Source organism: Opisthocomus hoazin, chromosome 14 (genome assembly GCF_030867145.1).
Source record: "Opisthocomus hoazin isolate bOpiHoa1 chromosome 14, bOpiHoa1.hap1, whole genome shotgun sequence".
NCBI lineage: Eukaryota > Metazoa > Chordata > Aves > Opisthocomiformes > Opisthocomidae > Opisthocomus > Opisthocomus hoazin.
In genome coordinates this window covers 3,330,332-3,348,784 of record NC_134427.1, presented here as the reverse complement: position 1 = coordinate 3,348,784, position 18,453 = coordinate 3,330,332, and the positions used below count along the sequence as shown (strand labels likewise).

The following is an 18,453-nucleotide window of genomic DNA, read 5'->3' as shown; positions in this document are numbered from 1 at the left end:
ATTTGACAGATCAAAGAGGTTTCTACTTTCCACCTGTAATGGTGAAGACTTACCCATCTGGCTTAGCATTCCAAGACTCTGATATCCCTGGGTTATTAATATGATTATCTGAGACCAAACAGTCTAGTGCTCAGTCAGACTTCTTGGGTTCTTGAAGTTATGTAGAGACAGCTACAGTATTGTTTCGACTCCGTTCCCAGCATCTTCTGTAAATGATACTCTGGTCTTTTCCATTTCCTGTTTGATTATTTTCCACTCTCTGATGTCTCAGCCCCTTTTGTTTTTCTCTTATGCTTTCAGCTGATTTTTCTTAACTGGGAGAAAGGTAGTTATTGGATCCTTCCATTGAAGTGTCCCGTAACCAGGACAACAAGATTAATGTTGATAGACAAACTTTGGTCATTGAAAAATACACTAATTCACGACTGTCCACCAGAAATCTTCTGAAGAGGATATTTATTTAGGAGATTGAGCACTTGGACTATATCAGCAAATGGATGTTCGTATTCTTTACCGAAGCACTGTAAGCCTGTTGGTCCGTAGAAGATGGGACTTTTTCAGTTCAGTCTCATGCCTATTTATTACATAGTGCTACCGTCTGGCTTAATCAGAGGAGTTGCTCAGTGTCAGAACTTAATATTCTCAGGGTCCTGTTCTATGATTTAGAGATTCCTGTGTGGACAGATTAATACACAAATCACTGTGTTTTTTCATACAGTCTCCATTCGAAGAGTTTTGTCGCAAAATTTGGAACTAACCTAGCTGTGGCAAACCTGTCTTTTAGTAGATTGTATTCTAAGTTATTTTTGACTCTCTAATCAAACTTGTATTTCATTTAACGCTGTATTTTCAGATTACTAGAGCTAGTAATGTAGTGCAAATGTTGGCATGCTATAATAAAGTAACCAGCTCTAACCATTTTAACTCAGAAAATCTGAACAGAAAAAACATTAAGACAGTTAAGATGATTCTTTTTCTTTTAAATATAAGGTGGTACAACAAATTATTTGGGACTGTAGAGATTTATAGCTCAAGAGCAGCTGGCACAGTACAAAATGTAATTTTATAATGTTCTTTGTAAGCAAAAGACGGATATCACTGATGAATGTGAAGACTGGAGAAAACTGATCCTTGAGAATGAAGAAGCTATTTCTCTTAGCAAGAACAATAAAACTATTCAGCATGTAGAAGATTTCTGCTTTGGCGAGTAAGTATGAATATAGAAATATACAAATAATTTTATATGCCCAGAGGTGAGTAATCATATTGTGCTTTCAGCCTCAAGCATTTCACCATGCTGCCATATAGTCTCAAAAAGTAACCATGAGCTCTGAAATGTTCTCAATGTCCCTGTGCTTTTGTTGAAATCACTGGCACTGCGTTGAAGCTAACTGTTCCTTCTTAAATTACCTTATCTGGATACAATACAATTTGTTGGCCAACTTTGAGTTGCTAATTTACTTCTGAACAGAAAACAGAAGTGTTGAGTGTGTAGGCATTGTTAGTAGTAGGTAGTTATGCACTACCATCTATTAAATTTTCCATTCTTAATTTGGCTAAAAGCTGCTATTCTCGCAGTATAAAGTTAAAACCTTGAAGGTGTGTAAAATGAAACAAGTACACAAGAATAGGAATGCAAATGGGCAGTGGTACGGTAACTGTGAAATACTTTATTGTGCCAAAATGATAGATCTAACTTATTCATTAAACAGAGCTTACTTATGATGCTTTGGAAGGAATTGGTGTGGTCAGAGGCTCCTTGTAATACACTACCAGTTAGCCTTTTTGGGCTGTTGCCTTCTTTCTATTTTTAAAGTAATGTCACTGAGCTTTTACTTTACATACAGTGTGCAAAAAATACATGCTTAGTTTGAAATACACACATTTACTTCTGTGAATATTTGTTGCATAAGCACATACTCTTAGGACTGAGTATGCAGTAAATATCTTTTCATTAAGTATTTGTAGAAGTATGTCTGTATTAGCAGAAGTTAAGAATACAAAGTTCATTTTTTGTTTAGATTTTTAGGTGGAAATATGGTACTTTGTTACATGTGAGTCATGCAGAAGGTGAGCTTTTCATGATGTCATAGTATTGAAAATCAAGGAACATCTAAAAGTGACCTTGTGAAGCAGTAATGCTGAGTAGTGCATAAACATACTAATAATGAATGGACATTGTATGGGCCTCAATTGACAACTGAACTATTTCTTTGCATTTGTTTATCATTTTTATCTTTTGGATTTTGCACTGAACTGAACACTGTTCTGAATTCCTGAAAGGTTCTTTGGGATAGTTATGTAAGTTTAACCTTGAATCCCATAGATAATGTAATAGGTAGCTGAAGAAAACGTTGACAGATACTCACATAGAAACATGTATTTTTGTTCTGTAAACATCATAGTAGGGGAAAAGAAAAAGGTGTAAATTAGAGTAATACAGTCTGAAGGTCAGAGATTCAGAATATTCCGAACTTCTGTATTGCACAGTAATGGCTGCTTGACTGTACGGCAGATAATATGTTATGCTTGTTTTAAAGCGGTATCAGTTGAATATTGTAATTGTAATCCCGTTGCCATAATAAATATTGTTCGGAACCAGTGTTAGAGTAAAGGTTTCATAGCCTCTTAACTTTGCATATGATTTTCCTAAGAAGATGTGATATTGACTGCTGGCCAGCTCAAAAATGAGTTCCCCAGCACTAAGATTTCACATGTAGAAGTGAGCATTATACTTGAGTCAGGACAAGATTGTACGTTTAAGCATTTAACTTAGCGTGGCAGTGCAGTGCTGTCTTTCTTGGTTATCACCAATAAAAACCCAAAACCCACATGGAAGAATGGTAAGGTTAATAAATCTAGCAAAGAAGTTTTACAGAACTTAAAACTTTCTGAGAGAGTCAGTTACTGTGTTTCTGAGAATTTACACATTCTGGCTAGATTCTGTTGTTTTTGCTTAACTTTTATAACTCTATGAAGTAACCATTAAACATTTATTTTGAAAGAATAAACAGCTGGGTAGCAGTATAATATACACAGTGCAAATCTGAAATGAATGGCCTTAGAACAAAGTGCATCCATCAAAGGAAAAGAATACTGTGTCTACAACAAGCTGTATTGAAAAAAGGCAAATGGCTGAAAAATAAATAGTGAACACCTGTGCTGAATAAATTAACCAGCTGGTTGGCAATTTTTCATTTGACCTATCTGAAGGGGTTGCTGTTACAAGGCATTAATAAGACACATTCATTTTAAGGTATTCCTTTGTTGGTACCATTAATTGATGAATGGTGGAAGATAATATTTGAAATTTACACAACAATTTGTCTGCAGATGTATTATTTTTTTCTAAATTAGGAGAAGAATTGTCTGTACAGAAGTTCAATTTGAGTGATTTTTATAGACAGTTCTTACATTATTCAGAGATATTTGTTCCTATAGGAAGGATGTCATGAATTTAGATTATATACAGTTTTTAGGCTTTCATTATAAGATATGTAGAGCTGCAAATCACGCAGATTTACGTATTCATTAATGGGAATTGAACAGAGATTTAAAATATGTAAGTACAACATTTCTGTTACACTGCTTTTCAGAGTGATTTAGAAAAAAGACAAGGTGCTGTGAATCCAAATTTTATTTTGATTTACAAAGTAATAATCAAGTATGATTAAAATGAGATTGAACTGTACATTGAGCTTCAGCGAAGACAGAAATAAAACTTGCCTCTGAATTTTTCTGTTATAAAAAGCCTTAGGGTGGTTTAAAGAAAGGCTTCATTCTTACTTGTTGTGTTAATGGCAACAGCTTTTGCAGTTTTCACAAACATCGTGTTCCACATTCCTAAAACAAACCTCTAGATCCAAACAGAACCCCAAAATTTAATTGACTTTCATTTGTATTTTGAGTGGAGATTACTTTTTAAAAAATATTTGACAAAGTACTTACCTTTCTTTGATGTTTTATAGTTATTCAATGCTTGCAATATGAAGCAAAAAGACATAATTAACGTACAGAAACAGACTTCTTTCATTAGTGTTTGCGTGTAGCAGTGCCGGTGTTTGCCAGGGCAGTGTTTCACCCCGTTCGTGAGGAAGTGCTGCCTGGTGGCTGTGCACAACCCGAGAGACTTCTTCCAAACTTCGATTTTCATGAGCCCGCGGGAGCTCCCGGAGTTTATAAGTGAGGAGCGACTTTTAAAGGATACAGGGGGTTTGTTCCCTCTTTTAAGAGAAATCTTGCCCCCTGCTTCCATCTGTAAGGCTACAGATGTGTGAGGGAGCATTTTGGTGTGTATGCTGAATAATCCCTTGCTGTTCAGTGAATTTTAACCATCCTGTTAGTTACTGAAATTTTGTACTGTACGTTTGCAGGTCACCTTTAAAATAATAGTTCATTAGTTTTCAGCCAAGATTAAACTGTTTATTCAGTGCATTTTAATGGCTTATGGTATAAAGATAAAAAGATTGTGTGAAATTATTGCTGAACTCCTTTCGCTTACAGTGACATTGATGTGATTTGTCTCAGCTGGTAGTATAAACTGAAATTCTGAGTTCAAAAGCACTAGTTTCTAAGGTCATTAAAGTTCAAGATAAAAAGAGTAGATGAGATTAAAAGTGGACATCTGCTTTATTAGAGGAATTTTAAAGATCAGTGTTGTGAAAAGGAAATGGGCGATACAGAGCAAATGTTGGGTGGCCATGTCCCTCCTTTTGACTGGCTGCCTTCCTCTGCTGTGCACAGATTTGTAGCGCTCGCACGAAAATAACATTGCGACATGAGGGAACGTTCTGTATGGCTGTTATTTGAACAACTGATTAGAATGCAAGGTCAGAGTTGAAAAAGTAATCTGAAAGTTTTGCTTAAACTTCAGGCCAAAATTGCAAGCTTCTCTGATGGGCTTGCTATAATAATAGATGCAAAGTAGTCTCGGTTGTATAAAGCACTTCTCTTTTCTTCACTGAGTTTGGTTTTTAAAATGCCTGAGCTTAATGACTTTGATGCATTTTTGCATTTCTATTTTAAAGGGGTTTTTTAATCACTAGGAAAAACCTAATGAAATTGCTTTACTGTTTCCTTTTAAAAATATTGTATTTCTTTTGTTTGTGTAGCTGTGTATTGTGCTTCACTGTGAGAGTTTTGATTTTCGTTTTAAGCTCATTCCATCTTTTGAGTCCATGTAAAATAAAACCCCCAATTTTAGGTTTTTTTTTTCATCCTCGTTAAAAATACTTCTCTTGAGTTCTAGCTTTGCAGTCAAAGAACCAGAATTCTTTAGCGGGAGGTACACCTGATTTGTCCAGGATAAACAAATATTATGCTTTTAGTAGAAACACTTGAGGTTTCCATTCTGGCACTGACTCAAAACTTTTAAACAGGTTTTTAAGACTCTTTAAAACACTTTTTCACCCGCTTCTTTCCCTTGTGTTTTTGATCAGTCAGGATTCAGCTGAAGATGTTGAAGAGGCTGGTGCATTGCCAAAGCTGCCTGTCTTTGGAGCCTCCGGTACCGAGGGGGCTGCTCAGGAATCGGAAGAAGAGTGCCCGCCAGCAGAGAGCACCTTGCCGGAGGCGGGGAGCCGGGCACCAGAAACGGCTGCGGGCACGGAGCCAGCAAGTGCAGTGGAAGGGGGTGATACAGAAATAACCTCTGAGAGCGAGAGTTCTCATAACACGGCGTTAGGCGAGTCCGCTCTGCAGTCGGGAAACACTGAAGCTGCACCCGCCGAAACGTCTGCCGGAGAACCAAAGAAAATTACATATTCCCAAATTGTTAGAGAAGGCAGAAGGTTTAACATTGATTTAGTTTCCAAGGTAGGAACTGAATGTCTCTTTCCATAGAAGTGTGTTTACTTTGCTTAAAAAGCTGAATTTATTTTAAAGTCTTTCATGTTGAGGATGGCTGACACAGTACCTTTGAGGCAAAAAAAACACTCTTGAGAAGTAAGCAAGAATTAGTACCCTTAAAGGAGCTATTTCATACGTGCTCTTTAGTGTTTGTTTACAGCCAAAGAGACCATGAAGCAAAGCTCAGAAATATGTCTATAGAAGTAAATTTCCTGAAATTTAACACTTAAACAGAGCAATTTTACATATATTACTTAAATAGTACCATTTAAAAAATTTTAATTTTTAAACAAGGACAATCAGTCTACATGCAGATCTTTGATGTATTTAAAATGAAAGATAATTTTCCTATTGTAGTGCTTCCTGGGTTTTAGATTTTCCTGTGAAGCTCTCATTGTCGCACTATACTGGTTTTGGTTCTCTGGCAGCTAAAGCACTGAGCTGTAACAAATTTTATTGGAAAACAGAAATCATTACAGTTAATCCATACCATACAAGCTGACTAAAGTTATTTATACTTGTGTTGAATTCCTACTAGTCTGTGTTTTACTTAGAGGAAAAACTATTAGCCTGACGTATATGTCATACTGTATAAACTCTAAAATCTGCCTTATACATACTTCACAGTATATGGATATGGCCCTGCAAATTCAAGTTAAATGGAAATTTTTCGTAACTTCTGTGCTTTAGACTATATGTGTACTCTGGGAAGTTTTTTCGAAGTTGAATGCTTAATTTTTCATATTCTGCATGAATAGATGTTTCAAACATCTGGAAATGGGAAAAAAACCCTATCTTCAATAATTTATTAAATTCTTTGTGGAGACACTACAAAATGCATTATTTCAAATTTTGTCTCTGTGTTCCAAATGTAGATACCTCTTTCATATGTCATTGGAATGACATAACGAGAACCATCGTCGGTGTAGAGTGATTAGGCAGATAATGCTATTTTGTATTCTTTTTATACTTTTTCAAGCCACTGTGTTACATGGTGTTAATTGCGGTGAATCCCCGAAATTCTGGCAGAATTCAGGGCAAGACTAGCAGTTTGCCTTGGTTTCTCTGTGGCACTGGGACACAGACTTTCTCGTAGTGTCCTAGTTGGTGTTCCAGTAAAGCTCCAGCTTGAAAACTCCTGTGTGGTCATGCAAATTCTGCTTCGCAGCACCACAGAACTTGAAGCGTGTTTAAACTAATCTCCAGTGCTTTTCAATTCCGACTTATGTCTTCTGGTAATAGTTCCATTTCTGTCCCTTCAGTATTTTGTAGTGTATTTGCAGCTTATAGAAAGAGTAAAGGTAGACAGATTATAAATTAACATAACAGAATATGACTCAGCCTTAACTGAGGGTTTAAGGAATTTACATTTAGAAGATGGGGCATTGTCGATTCGGGTAATTTAAGAAACAACTAGTGATGATTTACACAGACAGTGTCATGTACTTTACTGATATTAGGAAACGAAGGTTATAAAATACAGTGTTCAAGGCTATGTAGCATACAGTATAAAGAGATTATCGAAGATGACAATACAAAAAATTATCTCAAGCTGTGACTCTCAGGCTAAGAAAACAAAATGAGCAGCAGGCTGACAGCTTCTCCCTTTCTCTCCTGTGCTCTCACTTCTCTTTCCTGTGGACTGCTTTGTCTTCTCCGTTTGTGTTTCAGTGCATTTCATACTATTCTGCACATACTACATCTTGATATCTTTTATTCAGGTTTTACTTTGTGTACTGGTAAATAGTTAGAGAAAACACAAATGAATACTGTTGGTATCATTGTTTTCTTTTGGTGTAAAGTGCTTTCTCTTTACTCACTTTTTCTTTTTCTCTTCACTGTGCAGTTGCTTTACTCCCGAGGTCTGTTAATTGACCTGCTGATCAAATCGAACGTTAGCAGATACGCAGAGTTCAAAAATGCGACACGAATTCTTGCCTTTCGAGAAGGAAAAGTAGAACAGGTAAGGTAAAATAATGTTGCATATGTTTAATCTCATCTTTTTGAAGTTCAAAAACCTTGAGATCGGTTTCTTGAGAGTTTGGTAACGATAAACTAGTATTTTTCCTTAATATTCAGATTTTTATTTCAGTTCTGGAATGAAAAGGCATATGTATGTGTTACGTATAAATATTTTTTTTTAAAAAAAAGCTGAAGTAAGAATATGGAGTCCAGTAAATTCTTGATATAAATCTGTGCCTCATGATAAATATTAGACCATGATCAACTTGGCAGTTAGTTCTTAAAGATTCACAGGTTTTAGGTTTTCAGATTCCTGGCACAGACTTGATTTGTCTCTCTGCTACTTACAAGAGGAGTCATTGGTCTAATACTGGCAACAGGAGATTTTTGGCACAGTTCATTAGTACAAACTCTTTTGATTAACTCTGCAGTCAGAGATGCAAGTGAAATCGAAGGGAAATAAAAAGGGGAAGAGGCTGAGAAAGATTTAAAAATATTTTGATTGTGGAAAATTGGTAACTTTTATTATAGTTGTAATAAAAAATAATGGAAATAAATAGATGACAAAATATAATAGAAAATAGTGATTTAAAATATTTGTTAGGTAATCAGACAAGTCTCCTTCTCTGGAGATATTCAAGACCCGCCTGGACGCGGTGCTGTGCAGCCGGCTCTGGGTGACCCTGCTTCGGCAGGGGGGTTGAACTGGGTGACCCACAGAGGTCCCTTTCAGCCCCTGCCATTCTGTGATTCTGTGATTGATGCTTTTCATATCCAGAGTATGGAAAGTATCTGAAATTATTAAAAATATTTTCCAGGTACCTTGTTCTAGAGCAGATGTCTTCAACAGCAGACAGCTCACTATGGTGGAAAAGAGAATGCTAATGAAATTTTTGACATTTTGTTTGGACTATGAACAACACCCTGATGAATACCAAGGTAGTGTTTCATTGAACAGTGTACACTCTCTTCTTAGGAGTTCATTCAGTTATGCACAATTTTGATAGCTCTCCAGTGTTTTCATGCAATTTGTTTTTATGGATTCATTTTGAAAGTATGCTTTGACCTTTTGGTGACCTTTTCAATGTTAAATTCTTCTACTTAAGCACTTGCTTTTCTAGTTCCCACATCATTTATTATTTACATTTTTCTTTATGGCATGGTTGCAAATTGGTTTTTATAATTTCTAGGTGTTTCCTCCCCCCGCCCAGGGATTTTTTAATGTGATGTACCTGATTTTTCTTTTCTTTTTTGTTTTTGGTTTTTTTTTTGAGTAATGTGTAAATCTGCACAATATGTTGCCACAAAATCAAAAATGGAGAAAAAGGGATTTTTTTAACTTTGAAAGTAAATCTGATCTAATGCCTTTCAGTTGCAGAGGGCAAGTCTGAAGTACCTGTATCAACTGTTGGCTTATTTAGCTGAGAGAAAATGTGAATAGATGTGATCCATAATGTGCAAAGAATAATGAGCATCAGGTCAAAGAGGAACATTGGCGAACAGAGGGAAGGTGATGGAAACCCACTGTCTGCTTTGGGTTTATGCGCCTCAGGGTACAAAGAATGAAGTGACGTTCTCAGTTCTTGGAGTCTAAAAGTAAACTAAGGCAAAAAAAGAAAAATCTGTCAAAAGGAAATAATGAGGAAAGAGGAACAGTTAAACTATGGATGTAGGTTTCAGACTGAAGCATATTGGTGCTTTTATAGCTTGATAGTAGCTTGGCTAGGCAGTATTTTTGAAAGAATCTAGTGTTTAAAAGAAACAATTGTTAAGATACTGGTTTGATTACTTGCACAGAACCCTTAGATTAGGTAGAAACAATAGAGAAATTTATCTTAAACATATGCAAGAGAGGAACTGGTCAGTATTGAGAATGATCTGGTAAGATGAGGAGAAAGAGAGTCTGTAACGCACTCCAGAAAATCCTGAAGGGGGAAAAAGTGGTTAGACTGAAGTGGTTTATAGATTACAGGTAATTTCAGGTTTGCTGCTGCTGGAAGAAATGGAGGTGCTCAGAATGAGAAGATATGTGGTATTTAGAAAATGTATAAAGTAAAAAAAAGGAGACGCCACATCAATTTTAAATGAATCCATTGATTCATATACCTGAATGACATTAGATTTATTTTACTTCCAGAGATAGTTAAACAGATTTTCTTCCTACATTTTAAAATGAGAAGTGGGAACACTGGGAAGTGATTGGGAATATTTTGAGTCAGATTAGTCTACTGTAAAGACTTCAGAAATTTAAGATTGCTCTTGGTAAGATCATTACATTCGTGGGAAGGCAGACTTTGAACAGGGAGAGTTCATGATCATGAAAATTTTTTTAAAAAAGTTTTTTTGCTGTGAAATTTTCAGTTATGTAAGAAGTCTGAAGTGAGGAAAAACTTGAGAATTTTTTTAGAATGATAAAACAAGAAAACCGTGTCATTTTATGATTTGCTGCATGGACGTACAAAGGGTAGTAAGATACATTTGTAATAAAACAGTGGTTGAATCTCAAGCAGAATATATAACCTGATAATACTAGTCTCAGCACTGATGGAAGAATTTCTGAATTACTTATGAGTTTATCCATGACTGAGATAAGCTTAAGAGCAAATTTCTGAATAGTGTGAAAGTATGCTTTTGCTTAAATACAGTCTTTTCCTGGGAAAAAAAGCCATTTTGTTATTAATATAATGAAAGTTTTTCACAGGTGTATCAGTGACATGCACCACTTGGGTTAAACATCTCCTGAAAGACTTGTGTTTCTTTGAATTTCAAATTGTGTCAGCAATAGTGTTAATTCTAAAGGGAGGTTTGCTTCTTCATCCCTGTCCCCTTTGTGTCTCATCCATACTTATTTGTGGTGAGCAAGTCATCAATTTGAAATAAATATTGCATTGTTCCTTCTCATCTTTGGAATAAGAAACTGTGTGAATGCTTCTTTGTGTATAAATATGCACTCTAACCATATTAGTATGGATTCAGCAGTATTATTCTGGAATGAGTGTTATTCAGGTATAATGTTTGGGGTACTTTACAGTAAACAGCGTCCCAAGACACTTCAGTGGATTTTTGTCCACAACTGCTTACTTTTCTCACATGATTGAGATGGATTTAGATCAAATCTAGCATAATGACTAGATGAAGCCATATTTAGAGTTTTCTTTCTGGACTGTTGTTGGAGGACCGTACAATTGGTTTGCATGTTTTTGAAGTATTTTAGTGGAATGATATTTCTGACTTCTGAGAAAACTCACTCTGTGGGAGTAAATTTTTTAACTTTCATTAACTTGGATTATCCATTTTCAGCATTATGTTTGTTGAAAAACTCAATTGCTTTTGTTTATTTAAATGCAAAAGTACTTGTTTAAGTTGAAGCGTATGAGAAAATACAAATGTTATACTAAACCCTTTACCTAAATGTGCTTTTTCCTCAGATTACGAAACCAGTACGTTTGCTCAGTTTTTAAGAACACGGAAGTTAACACCCAGCTTGCAGCACTTCATTCTTCACTCTATCGCAATGGTTTCAGAGACCGACTGCAGCACTCTTGAAGGTCTTCAGGCAACGAAAAAATTCCTGCAGTGCCTTGGCCGCTATGGCAATACACCATTTTTGTTTCCTCTGTATGGTCAGGGAGAGATCCCACAGTGCTTCTGCAGGTAAGCTTCACTTTTCTGATCTGTATCTTCCGAAAAGGAAGTCCTCAATAACCTAATGCTGATAGAGATCATTCAATAGGAAGCGTCCTGTTAACAGTTTCATGTTGGTTTTATTTGCTTTACGTTTGTATTCACTGTGGAATTCCCCCTTCACCAAAAAAAAAAAAAAAAAAAAAAACAAAAAAAACAAAACCCACAACAAAGGAAAAAAGAAAAAATTGTTGGAAATGATGCTACTGTAATACTTTGAAACAGTTTTCATTGTATTGCCAATGCAGCTTGTAATAGCTGGCTGTTGTGGTGGCTGCCTAAGGTTATAAGTACTAGGAAATGAGAAAGAGAGAATTTAACTCATACGTAGCCGTCCCTTTTTAAAACTGACAGAGGAGACGTGGAGCAATGTCTGTCCGAAAGGATGACTGCATTTTGGTAGGTTGAGAACATTTATGGGTTCGTCTTCCTGAAGTTACAGAAAGATACGTGTTTTCAATTTGTGTTACTAATTAATGCTGAGAGCATGTGTACCATTTGTAGGTAGATATTTAATAATGAACTGGATTTTTCTGAAAGAAGCAAAATTGTGCCATGTGTCCAGTTTATTATTAAATGTTAAAAAAAAAAGTAATTCTTTCACCTGTGTTACATCACAGACTTATACAAACAGGACAACTGATGTGAAATCGTGTCCTTATTCTCTTGGCATCATTCTGTGTATCTGTGTAGACCACAAGCTTCTACATATGAGTTGAACCTCAGAAAAGGTACCATGAAGCCCTGCTACACTGAGCCATACACAGACTGCATTTTTACATTCTGACACCTGGAACAGCAGCTGTGTGTTCTCCACTACTTGAGCCCTAGAAAGTAATTAAAACGAAAAACCCTTTTCGATTCCAGCATAAAACAACAGCCACTTCAGCCCCTTTGCTTGAACTGTGGGGATGATGATGCGGTCCTGGGCGTGCCTCCTGAGGTGTGCTAGGGATCGTAGTTCTAGCAGAAGAGTTGGTGGTGGGTGCTTTTGGGGACCATCAAGAATGTATGTGCAGAGGGTGGGTGGTTTTAAGTTTTCAGTTGCTTACAACAGTTCAACTGGCTTTTAAGAAGCTGAGGATTTCTTTTAATCTTTTCTTTTGCTGGCAAGCAGCCTTTCCATCTGCTTATGTGGGTTTTTAATGTAGTAACCTGTAGGTCTGCAGTAAACATTAGCTCTATTTAAAAAAAGTAGTATTGCCTAGTGAGGCCATTTTGTTGTCTGCGTGATGAATGTGTATATCATTCATTTAAATACCAGTGCAAAGTCTTAACCTGCCTCGGTCTTTGTTGGTGGACAAGTCTTTACATGTGTGCTACTCTTAAGAAATTTGGGGTTATGGTACGCTGTTGGACGTTATCGTCTTGTCTGTACGATAGATTCTGGTTTTCTTCTGTATAACAGTACTTCAGTTACTGCTAGAAGAGTGGCCTTAGCAGCTTGAGCTGATTTGGCAGTGTATAGGGTGGATGCAATTATATGATGCTAGAAACATTCTGGAATAATTCTCGTAGTTCATGGAAGCTGTCTGTAAAGTAGCTGGTTGGCTCCAGCAGCTGGCCGTGTGGTGGGAGGTCTTCTGTGGCCTGAGCAACGGATGAAGGCCACGTGGAATTGTCCTCTCTGATGTTTCCGTTAGTTCATTAGACAATTAGGCATTTTTCTGCACTACATTGAATAGAAATATTATTTGGTAGCATCTTTTGTCGGTAGCTTTTCATCTGTACCTTCGTATAGAGATTTTAAAAAACGTGGAGCTATTTAAATAGGTGCTTGGACAGACGATTTGTGAACAAGAATTGGTTTTAGGCAAGTGCTGTGGAAACAGTCATGCAATGGAACTTGTGTTTGTCAATTTTGTGGATGTCTTTCTGTCTTCATAGGACTTCATGTGGGACCAGGTATCTATCTGTACGTGAGCAACAGATTAATAATTATCATTTATATTATATATATATTTTATATATATATTATCAGAGGCGTTACAGTAGCACAGGGTTTGCAGTTAGACCTTACTTGGTTTCGAATAACTGGGGAAAAAAATAAATTTAATAATTAAGATTGAAATCAGAATTTTAGTTACATATTTTCCACTGTAGGTTCTTCGCAGTATAATTTTTCTTGCATTCTTGAAAGCCCTTTGGCTTTATTTTGTTTAACAGCCAGCACATGCAATTTTCTGATCTGTAACAGCAATATATTTCCAGAGTTAGCAATAGTGATGTCTAGAAGTCATATAAATATTCTTATCAGAAAATTATTCCGTGATCACAGGAATTCTTCAGATGGCCTGAACTTTCTATGTATGTCCATTGATTGCTGCATTTTAGGTATTTTTGCTCAATTGTAAGTCTTACAATAAGGACAGTATTTTAATAGTTAAAGCAAATTACTCTGTCAAACCAAGAAGTAATTATACTTTTAAAAGGTTTGTGTTACAAACATTCTAATACAAAATAAAGTCTGAGTGTCTTTGTTTTTTAAGTGAACAATTTAGGAGGCAATCACAATTTTCTTTGAGATTAATCACCATTTTTATATGTGGTCTGCCTCGGGTATTATGTCTTGCTAAAACTGCGCAGTATCCGAAGAACACTGCTCAGGCTGTATAGTAAAGTGGTAACGCCGCAACCTATACATCATACCCTACAGTTTTTATCACCAGGTTATCAGAGTAAGGTGTCACCTGTTCTGTGATTTCTAACCACCGTTCTATATTCTGTTTTAATGTAAACCTCTTAAGCGTTTCTTGCAGCCAGTTACACTGTGTGTTCTCATCAAGGCTACTGTTATAAATGGCATGCATGCATATTTATGTGAATGAGTCAAAGACATTTGTAAGTCACATCCTTGCATTCTAAATGAATTCTGCATAAACAGTACAACGTTTTATAACTGCTGACGACACTTGAGTGAGTAAAAGCGGTGTTAGTTCTTTATTGGTTTAAACAGGTATGGTTTAGGAGAGAAAATTAAACTTTTATATCACTGTAATGTACCTCTCAATATGTTGAGGTACAGATGTGAGATTTCTATCTCCATAAATTGGATTCGTGGTACAAGGAAGGTCGCTGGAAGCCTCATGCTATGCCGAGCTGACAAGCAGCAGAACTTTACTGGCCTGTATAACAGCTTCCGGTGGTTCGAACTTCTTGATGTGAAGATGTTATGTCTCTACCTTTCTAGTGACGTAGCAGTAAGATTATGCATAGTAAAAATAAATATAGTAATATTTCATTCTTGAGGAGAACCAAAGCAAGCCCCTAAGTTTGATATGGTAAACATAAGACGCCAAAACTTCAGTATGGAAGGCAGCTGGGGAAGTCAGTGTATGTTTTGCAGGTTGCTGTTCATGTGTTTGTCGCAAATCTGTAATAGGTCTTTCATTTTCTTGAAAAAATGTCACTAAACTATAATTGGGCACCATCATAAACCGTAAGGTCTCAGTGATACAACATTTACAATATTTGGTGTGATTTTGATTTTTTTTCTGTTCTGGGAAAACATTAGGAAATACCCCATCTATTTTCTGATGTAGGAGGTTAATGTTAAAATTGTCAGCTTCCAAATTTTCCATTGTTACTGGGGAAAAGAAGATATTTGACTTGTATTTGACAACTATTTCAGATTTTTGAGGACATGTTTGCTTTTGCATGGTGTACAAAATTCCTGTTTTGTGACTTGAATCTCCTTTCTTTCCTTCCAGTTTTTCAGAAGCAAAAACTTTCGGAGATTTTTATGGTTTTGAGGAACGCTTGAAAGTGCTGTTTTACAAATACTGTTCCATATAGTTCTCTTTTACGGTTCCCCTCAGTGAAATATGCCTCTTATTTTCAGTTTTCATTTGCTAGGAAGTCTTGCTGGAAGCTTGCAGTTAGGGTTCTCTTCACCCACGGCCAGTGTTGTTGAAGGGACAGCTGAGCAGGCGGTCGTAGGTTGTGGCCTTGCTGCTGTGGTTTTTCTCAGTGCCTGCCTTGTGAACACCGTGAGTCTGGGGGGGGAATGCGCGTTGTTCCTCCTCAGTTTGGTTTCAGATTCTTTTTTTTTGGACTCTTGCAGATATGAACATCCAAATGGGAAGGACTTTTTGAGAAGCAGCAGTGCAGTTTTTTCCCCATTTGAAATTTGAGGGGGACTTGGAGACTGTGCGCCGTCTGTTGTGTCGTAAAGATTCTGGGTGGTGGCGCAGCGTGTCGCCTGTCCCTTTGTGAAGAGTCACCCAAAAATTGATGAGTGTGGTCGTGGTAATCGGCGCTGAGGTGGTACAGTGTCGTTGACTGCTTCGCTGTACGAATTAGTGATTCGCCAACTTTTATGGGTAGTCAGTTAATGACGCGCGTTTCCTATGAATAGGTTTTGAACTTTCATGTTGCATATGTATTTGGTGGGCAGTGTAACCTTTTTTCAGTAGTTGTACGGATTCTAGCTGAGATAGTAATTTTTGTGTCAGTGCCAGTGACAGTAGTAATTTTGTGGTGGAGGAAGGATCTGATGAAGATGGTTCATCTCTTTCAATCTCTATATTTACAAGAAGATGAAGAGTCCAGTAGGAGATATGATGGATTGTGTGATTGATGTGGAAGGTTCCTGTATATTTTTCAAAAATGAATAATCAGTTTTTACCCTTACATTTGAGCTATTATCTGCTACAAATGTCAAAGCTTCTGAGGTTGTCTCAGGTACTTTAAGATTTCCAGTTATGTCCCTGTTAAAATCTCTAGGAAGTGTTCTGAAATCAAGACTGGACTTTAGGAAACCTGACTGTAATAAGCACTTAGAATCGATGTATTAAAAATGTGGTGCGATATCTTTTTCATTTGAATCCATACATGAGTATCATGTCTCTACATGTAAGCAGTGTACATAACTTTTCAGTATATTAATTGTGTGATTTGCCGTATTAATGAGAAATTCAAACAATATTAATTCATTGTGATGATCAGGTATGACAGATTTGAGTCTTAGCACGTGTGCAATTCTGTACAAGTGTGAAATAATTGCAGGTGGTTTAAAAAACATGGGCTGTATCTGAGATAGGAGTTCAGTCCCGTATTTTAAAATACATGATTTTCATATTTATATGTCTCTTATCGCTTAAGAGTGTTCAGTTTCTTTGGACCTGAAAAATCAGTTTGAAATTACTGACAACTTGTCAGTGTTACTTGGTTTTTACTAAAATGCTGACTAGTAAGAGTAGCTGCAGTGCTGCTTTCTGCTTAATTGTTTTCACTTGCATTTCAGTGACAGAATAAAACTTTTTATGTAGTTTGGTTTTTAAAGACAAATTCGATATATGTCTCTTCACTTTGTTGGCAGATGAATGCAGAATGGGCAAGCACAGTTAGCATGAATGTTTGTAGGATCAGTTGTTTGTTTTTCCCTCTGAGGAGAAACTCTTTCTCGGGATAAACACCAGGGAGGTGAGATAATCCATCATTCTGAGACCTGTTCACCAGTGATGGATGGATAGATTGGTAAAGTAACCCAATAATCTTCATTTTTTTCAGGTTATTCACAGATCAGTGAGCATTGTCGTTAATAAAGCTATGGAATGCTTTTGTGTCCTTGCCCACATTATTTCTTAGAATCTGACAGGAAAAGACTTTTAATTTGGAAATAACCTTTCTTGTGAAATGCATTCTAATTGTATGAAACTTGGAAAATACCGTTCCATTTTAGATTTTATCTTTCTGCTCAGTGTGATGTTTGTCAGTTCTTTGTTTAAAAGAGTGTTTACAAATGTGAGAGCCTTTCTCCTTGTTATTTCACTAACTAGAAATACAGTGTTCTTTAGAAGTTTGTACCTCGTGAAGACCTTCAAAGATCAGAATAGATCACATGGGATGCTCTGAATCATATGAATGTTGTCAAAGTATATAGATTTCAGATACCTAACTAGGCACGGAAAAGTTTTTCGTCAAGAAGTTGTATTATTGGGATTAGAATATACCCTGTGGTACAGGAAAAATATATGTAACATAAAAGGCTGAAAATAATACATTGTCCTCTGCTCATTCTTGATCATTTTTGCTTCATTTTACAAACATATTTGGAACCTAAAAGCACAAAATTCAGATGCTCTAATGAGATGATACTTCAGTGATTATTCGCTTCAATAAGTAAGACAATTTTAATAATAAGAAGGATGTATATGTTATACATTATTTGGTATTATCTCTTAACAGTCTCTTAACAAATAAATTACTCTCTGCTTGTGTGGGGCTGTGCGGATTCTGGCTTATATATTCTTCCCGAGAATTAGGACTGGCCACACTGATATGGTACAGCATTATCAGAAGATCTGGGGAAGTGACATGAGTGTTTAATATTGGAGCAAATCTGGGATGCAAATGCAAATGTAGTTTAGCAGAGTCCTTTTTCATTAAACTAGAAGACAGAGAAATGTAGCTTCCAAAACATTACCGAATTATTATAATAGTCCTTGAATTTCATTGAGGGTTAAGATAACTTGAATTTTTATGTCTTTTCTGGAGGCAGAGAGCACGTAAATGGATTTTATAGATGATCTAATGCTTAGTGACTGGCTTCTAGTTACTGGTTTTTGTGTCTGCCCTACGGTCCCGAGCTCCTCTTTGAGGGCAGAGCTGTTGTATAACTGCAGCTCAAGGGCCTTGTGCGAGGAACAGCTGCTCTTACAAGGTCGATAGAACTTAGAGCCAGGCAGGTCTCATACTTCTACTTCCTGCAGAGATTAGTTGTTGGGGTGCGTTTGTAGTTAACTACCACCAGTTGTATGGAAACCACTGAACTTTTTCCCCTTGATAGTTTTATGGGGTTTTTTCTGGCTGTACTCTTATCCAGATAAATTTTTGTAGTTCTTTGTGGCTTAATACTGTTTGCTAAAATCTGAATTATTTTCACTCCTCCTGAGATTTTTCCTGTAAATAACTTAAGTTGATTTGGTAAACATTAAAGCAAATTGGTTATTCTTTCTA

General features: G+C 36.5%; 1 protein-coding gene across 1 annotated transcript in view; it reads left to right on the top strand.

Annotated features, from left to right (window-relative positions):
* The window catches only part of CHM (CHM Rab escort protein), a 74,731-nt gene that overhangs the window by 24,216 nt on the left and 32,062 nt on the right, over positions 1–18,453 (top strand). The window contains exons 4-8 of the mRNA XM_075435667.1: positions 1,083–1,207; positions 5,439–5,814; positions 7,694–7,810; positions 8,628–8,748; positions 11,238–11,463. Coding sequence (XP_075291782.1) covers positions 1,083–1,207; positions 5,439–5,814; positions 7,694–7,810; positions 8,628–8,748; positions 11,238–11,463 — 965 coding nt within the window. The remainder of the gene's footprint in view (positions 1–1,082; positions 1,208–5,438; positions 5,815–7,693; positions 7,811–8,627; positions 8,749–11,237; positions 11,464–18,453) is intronic.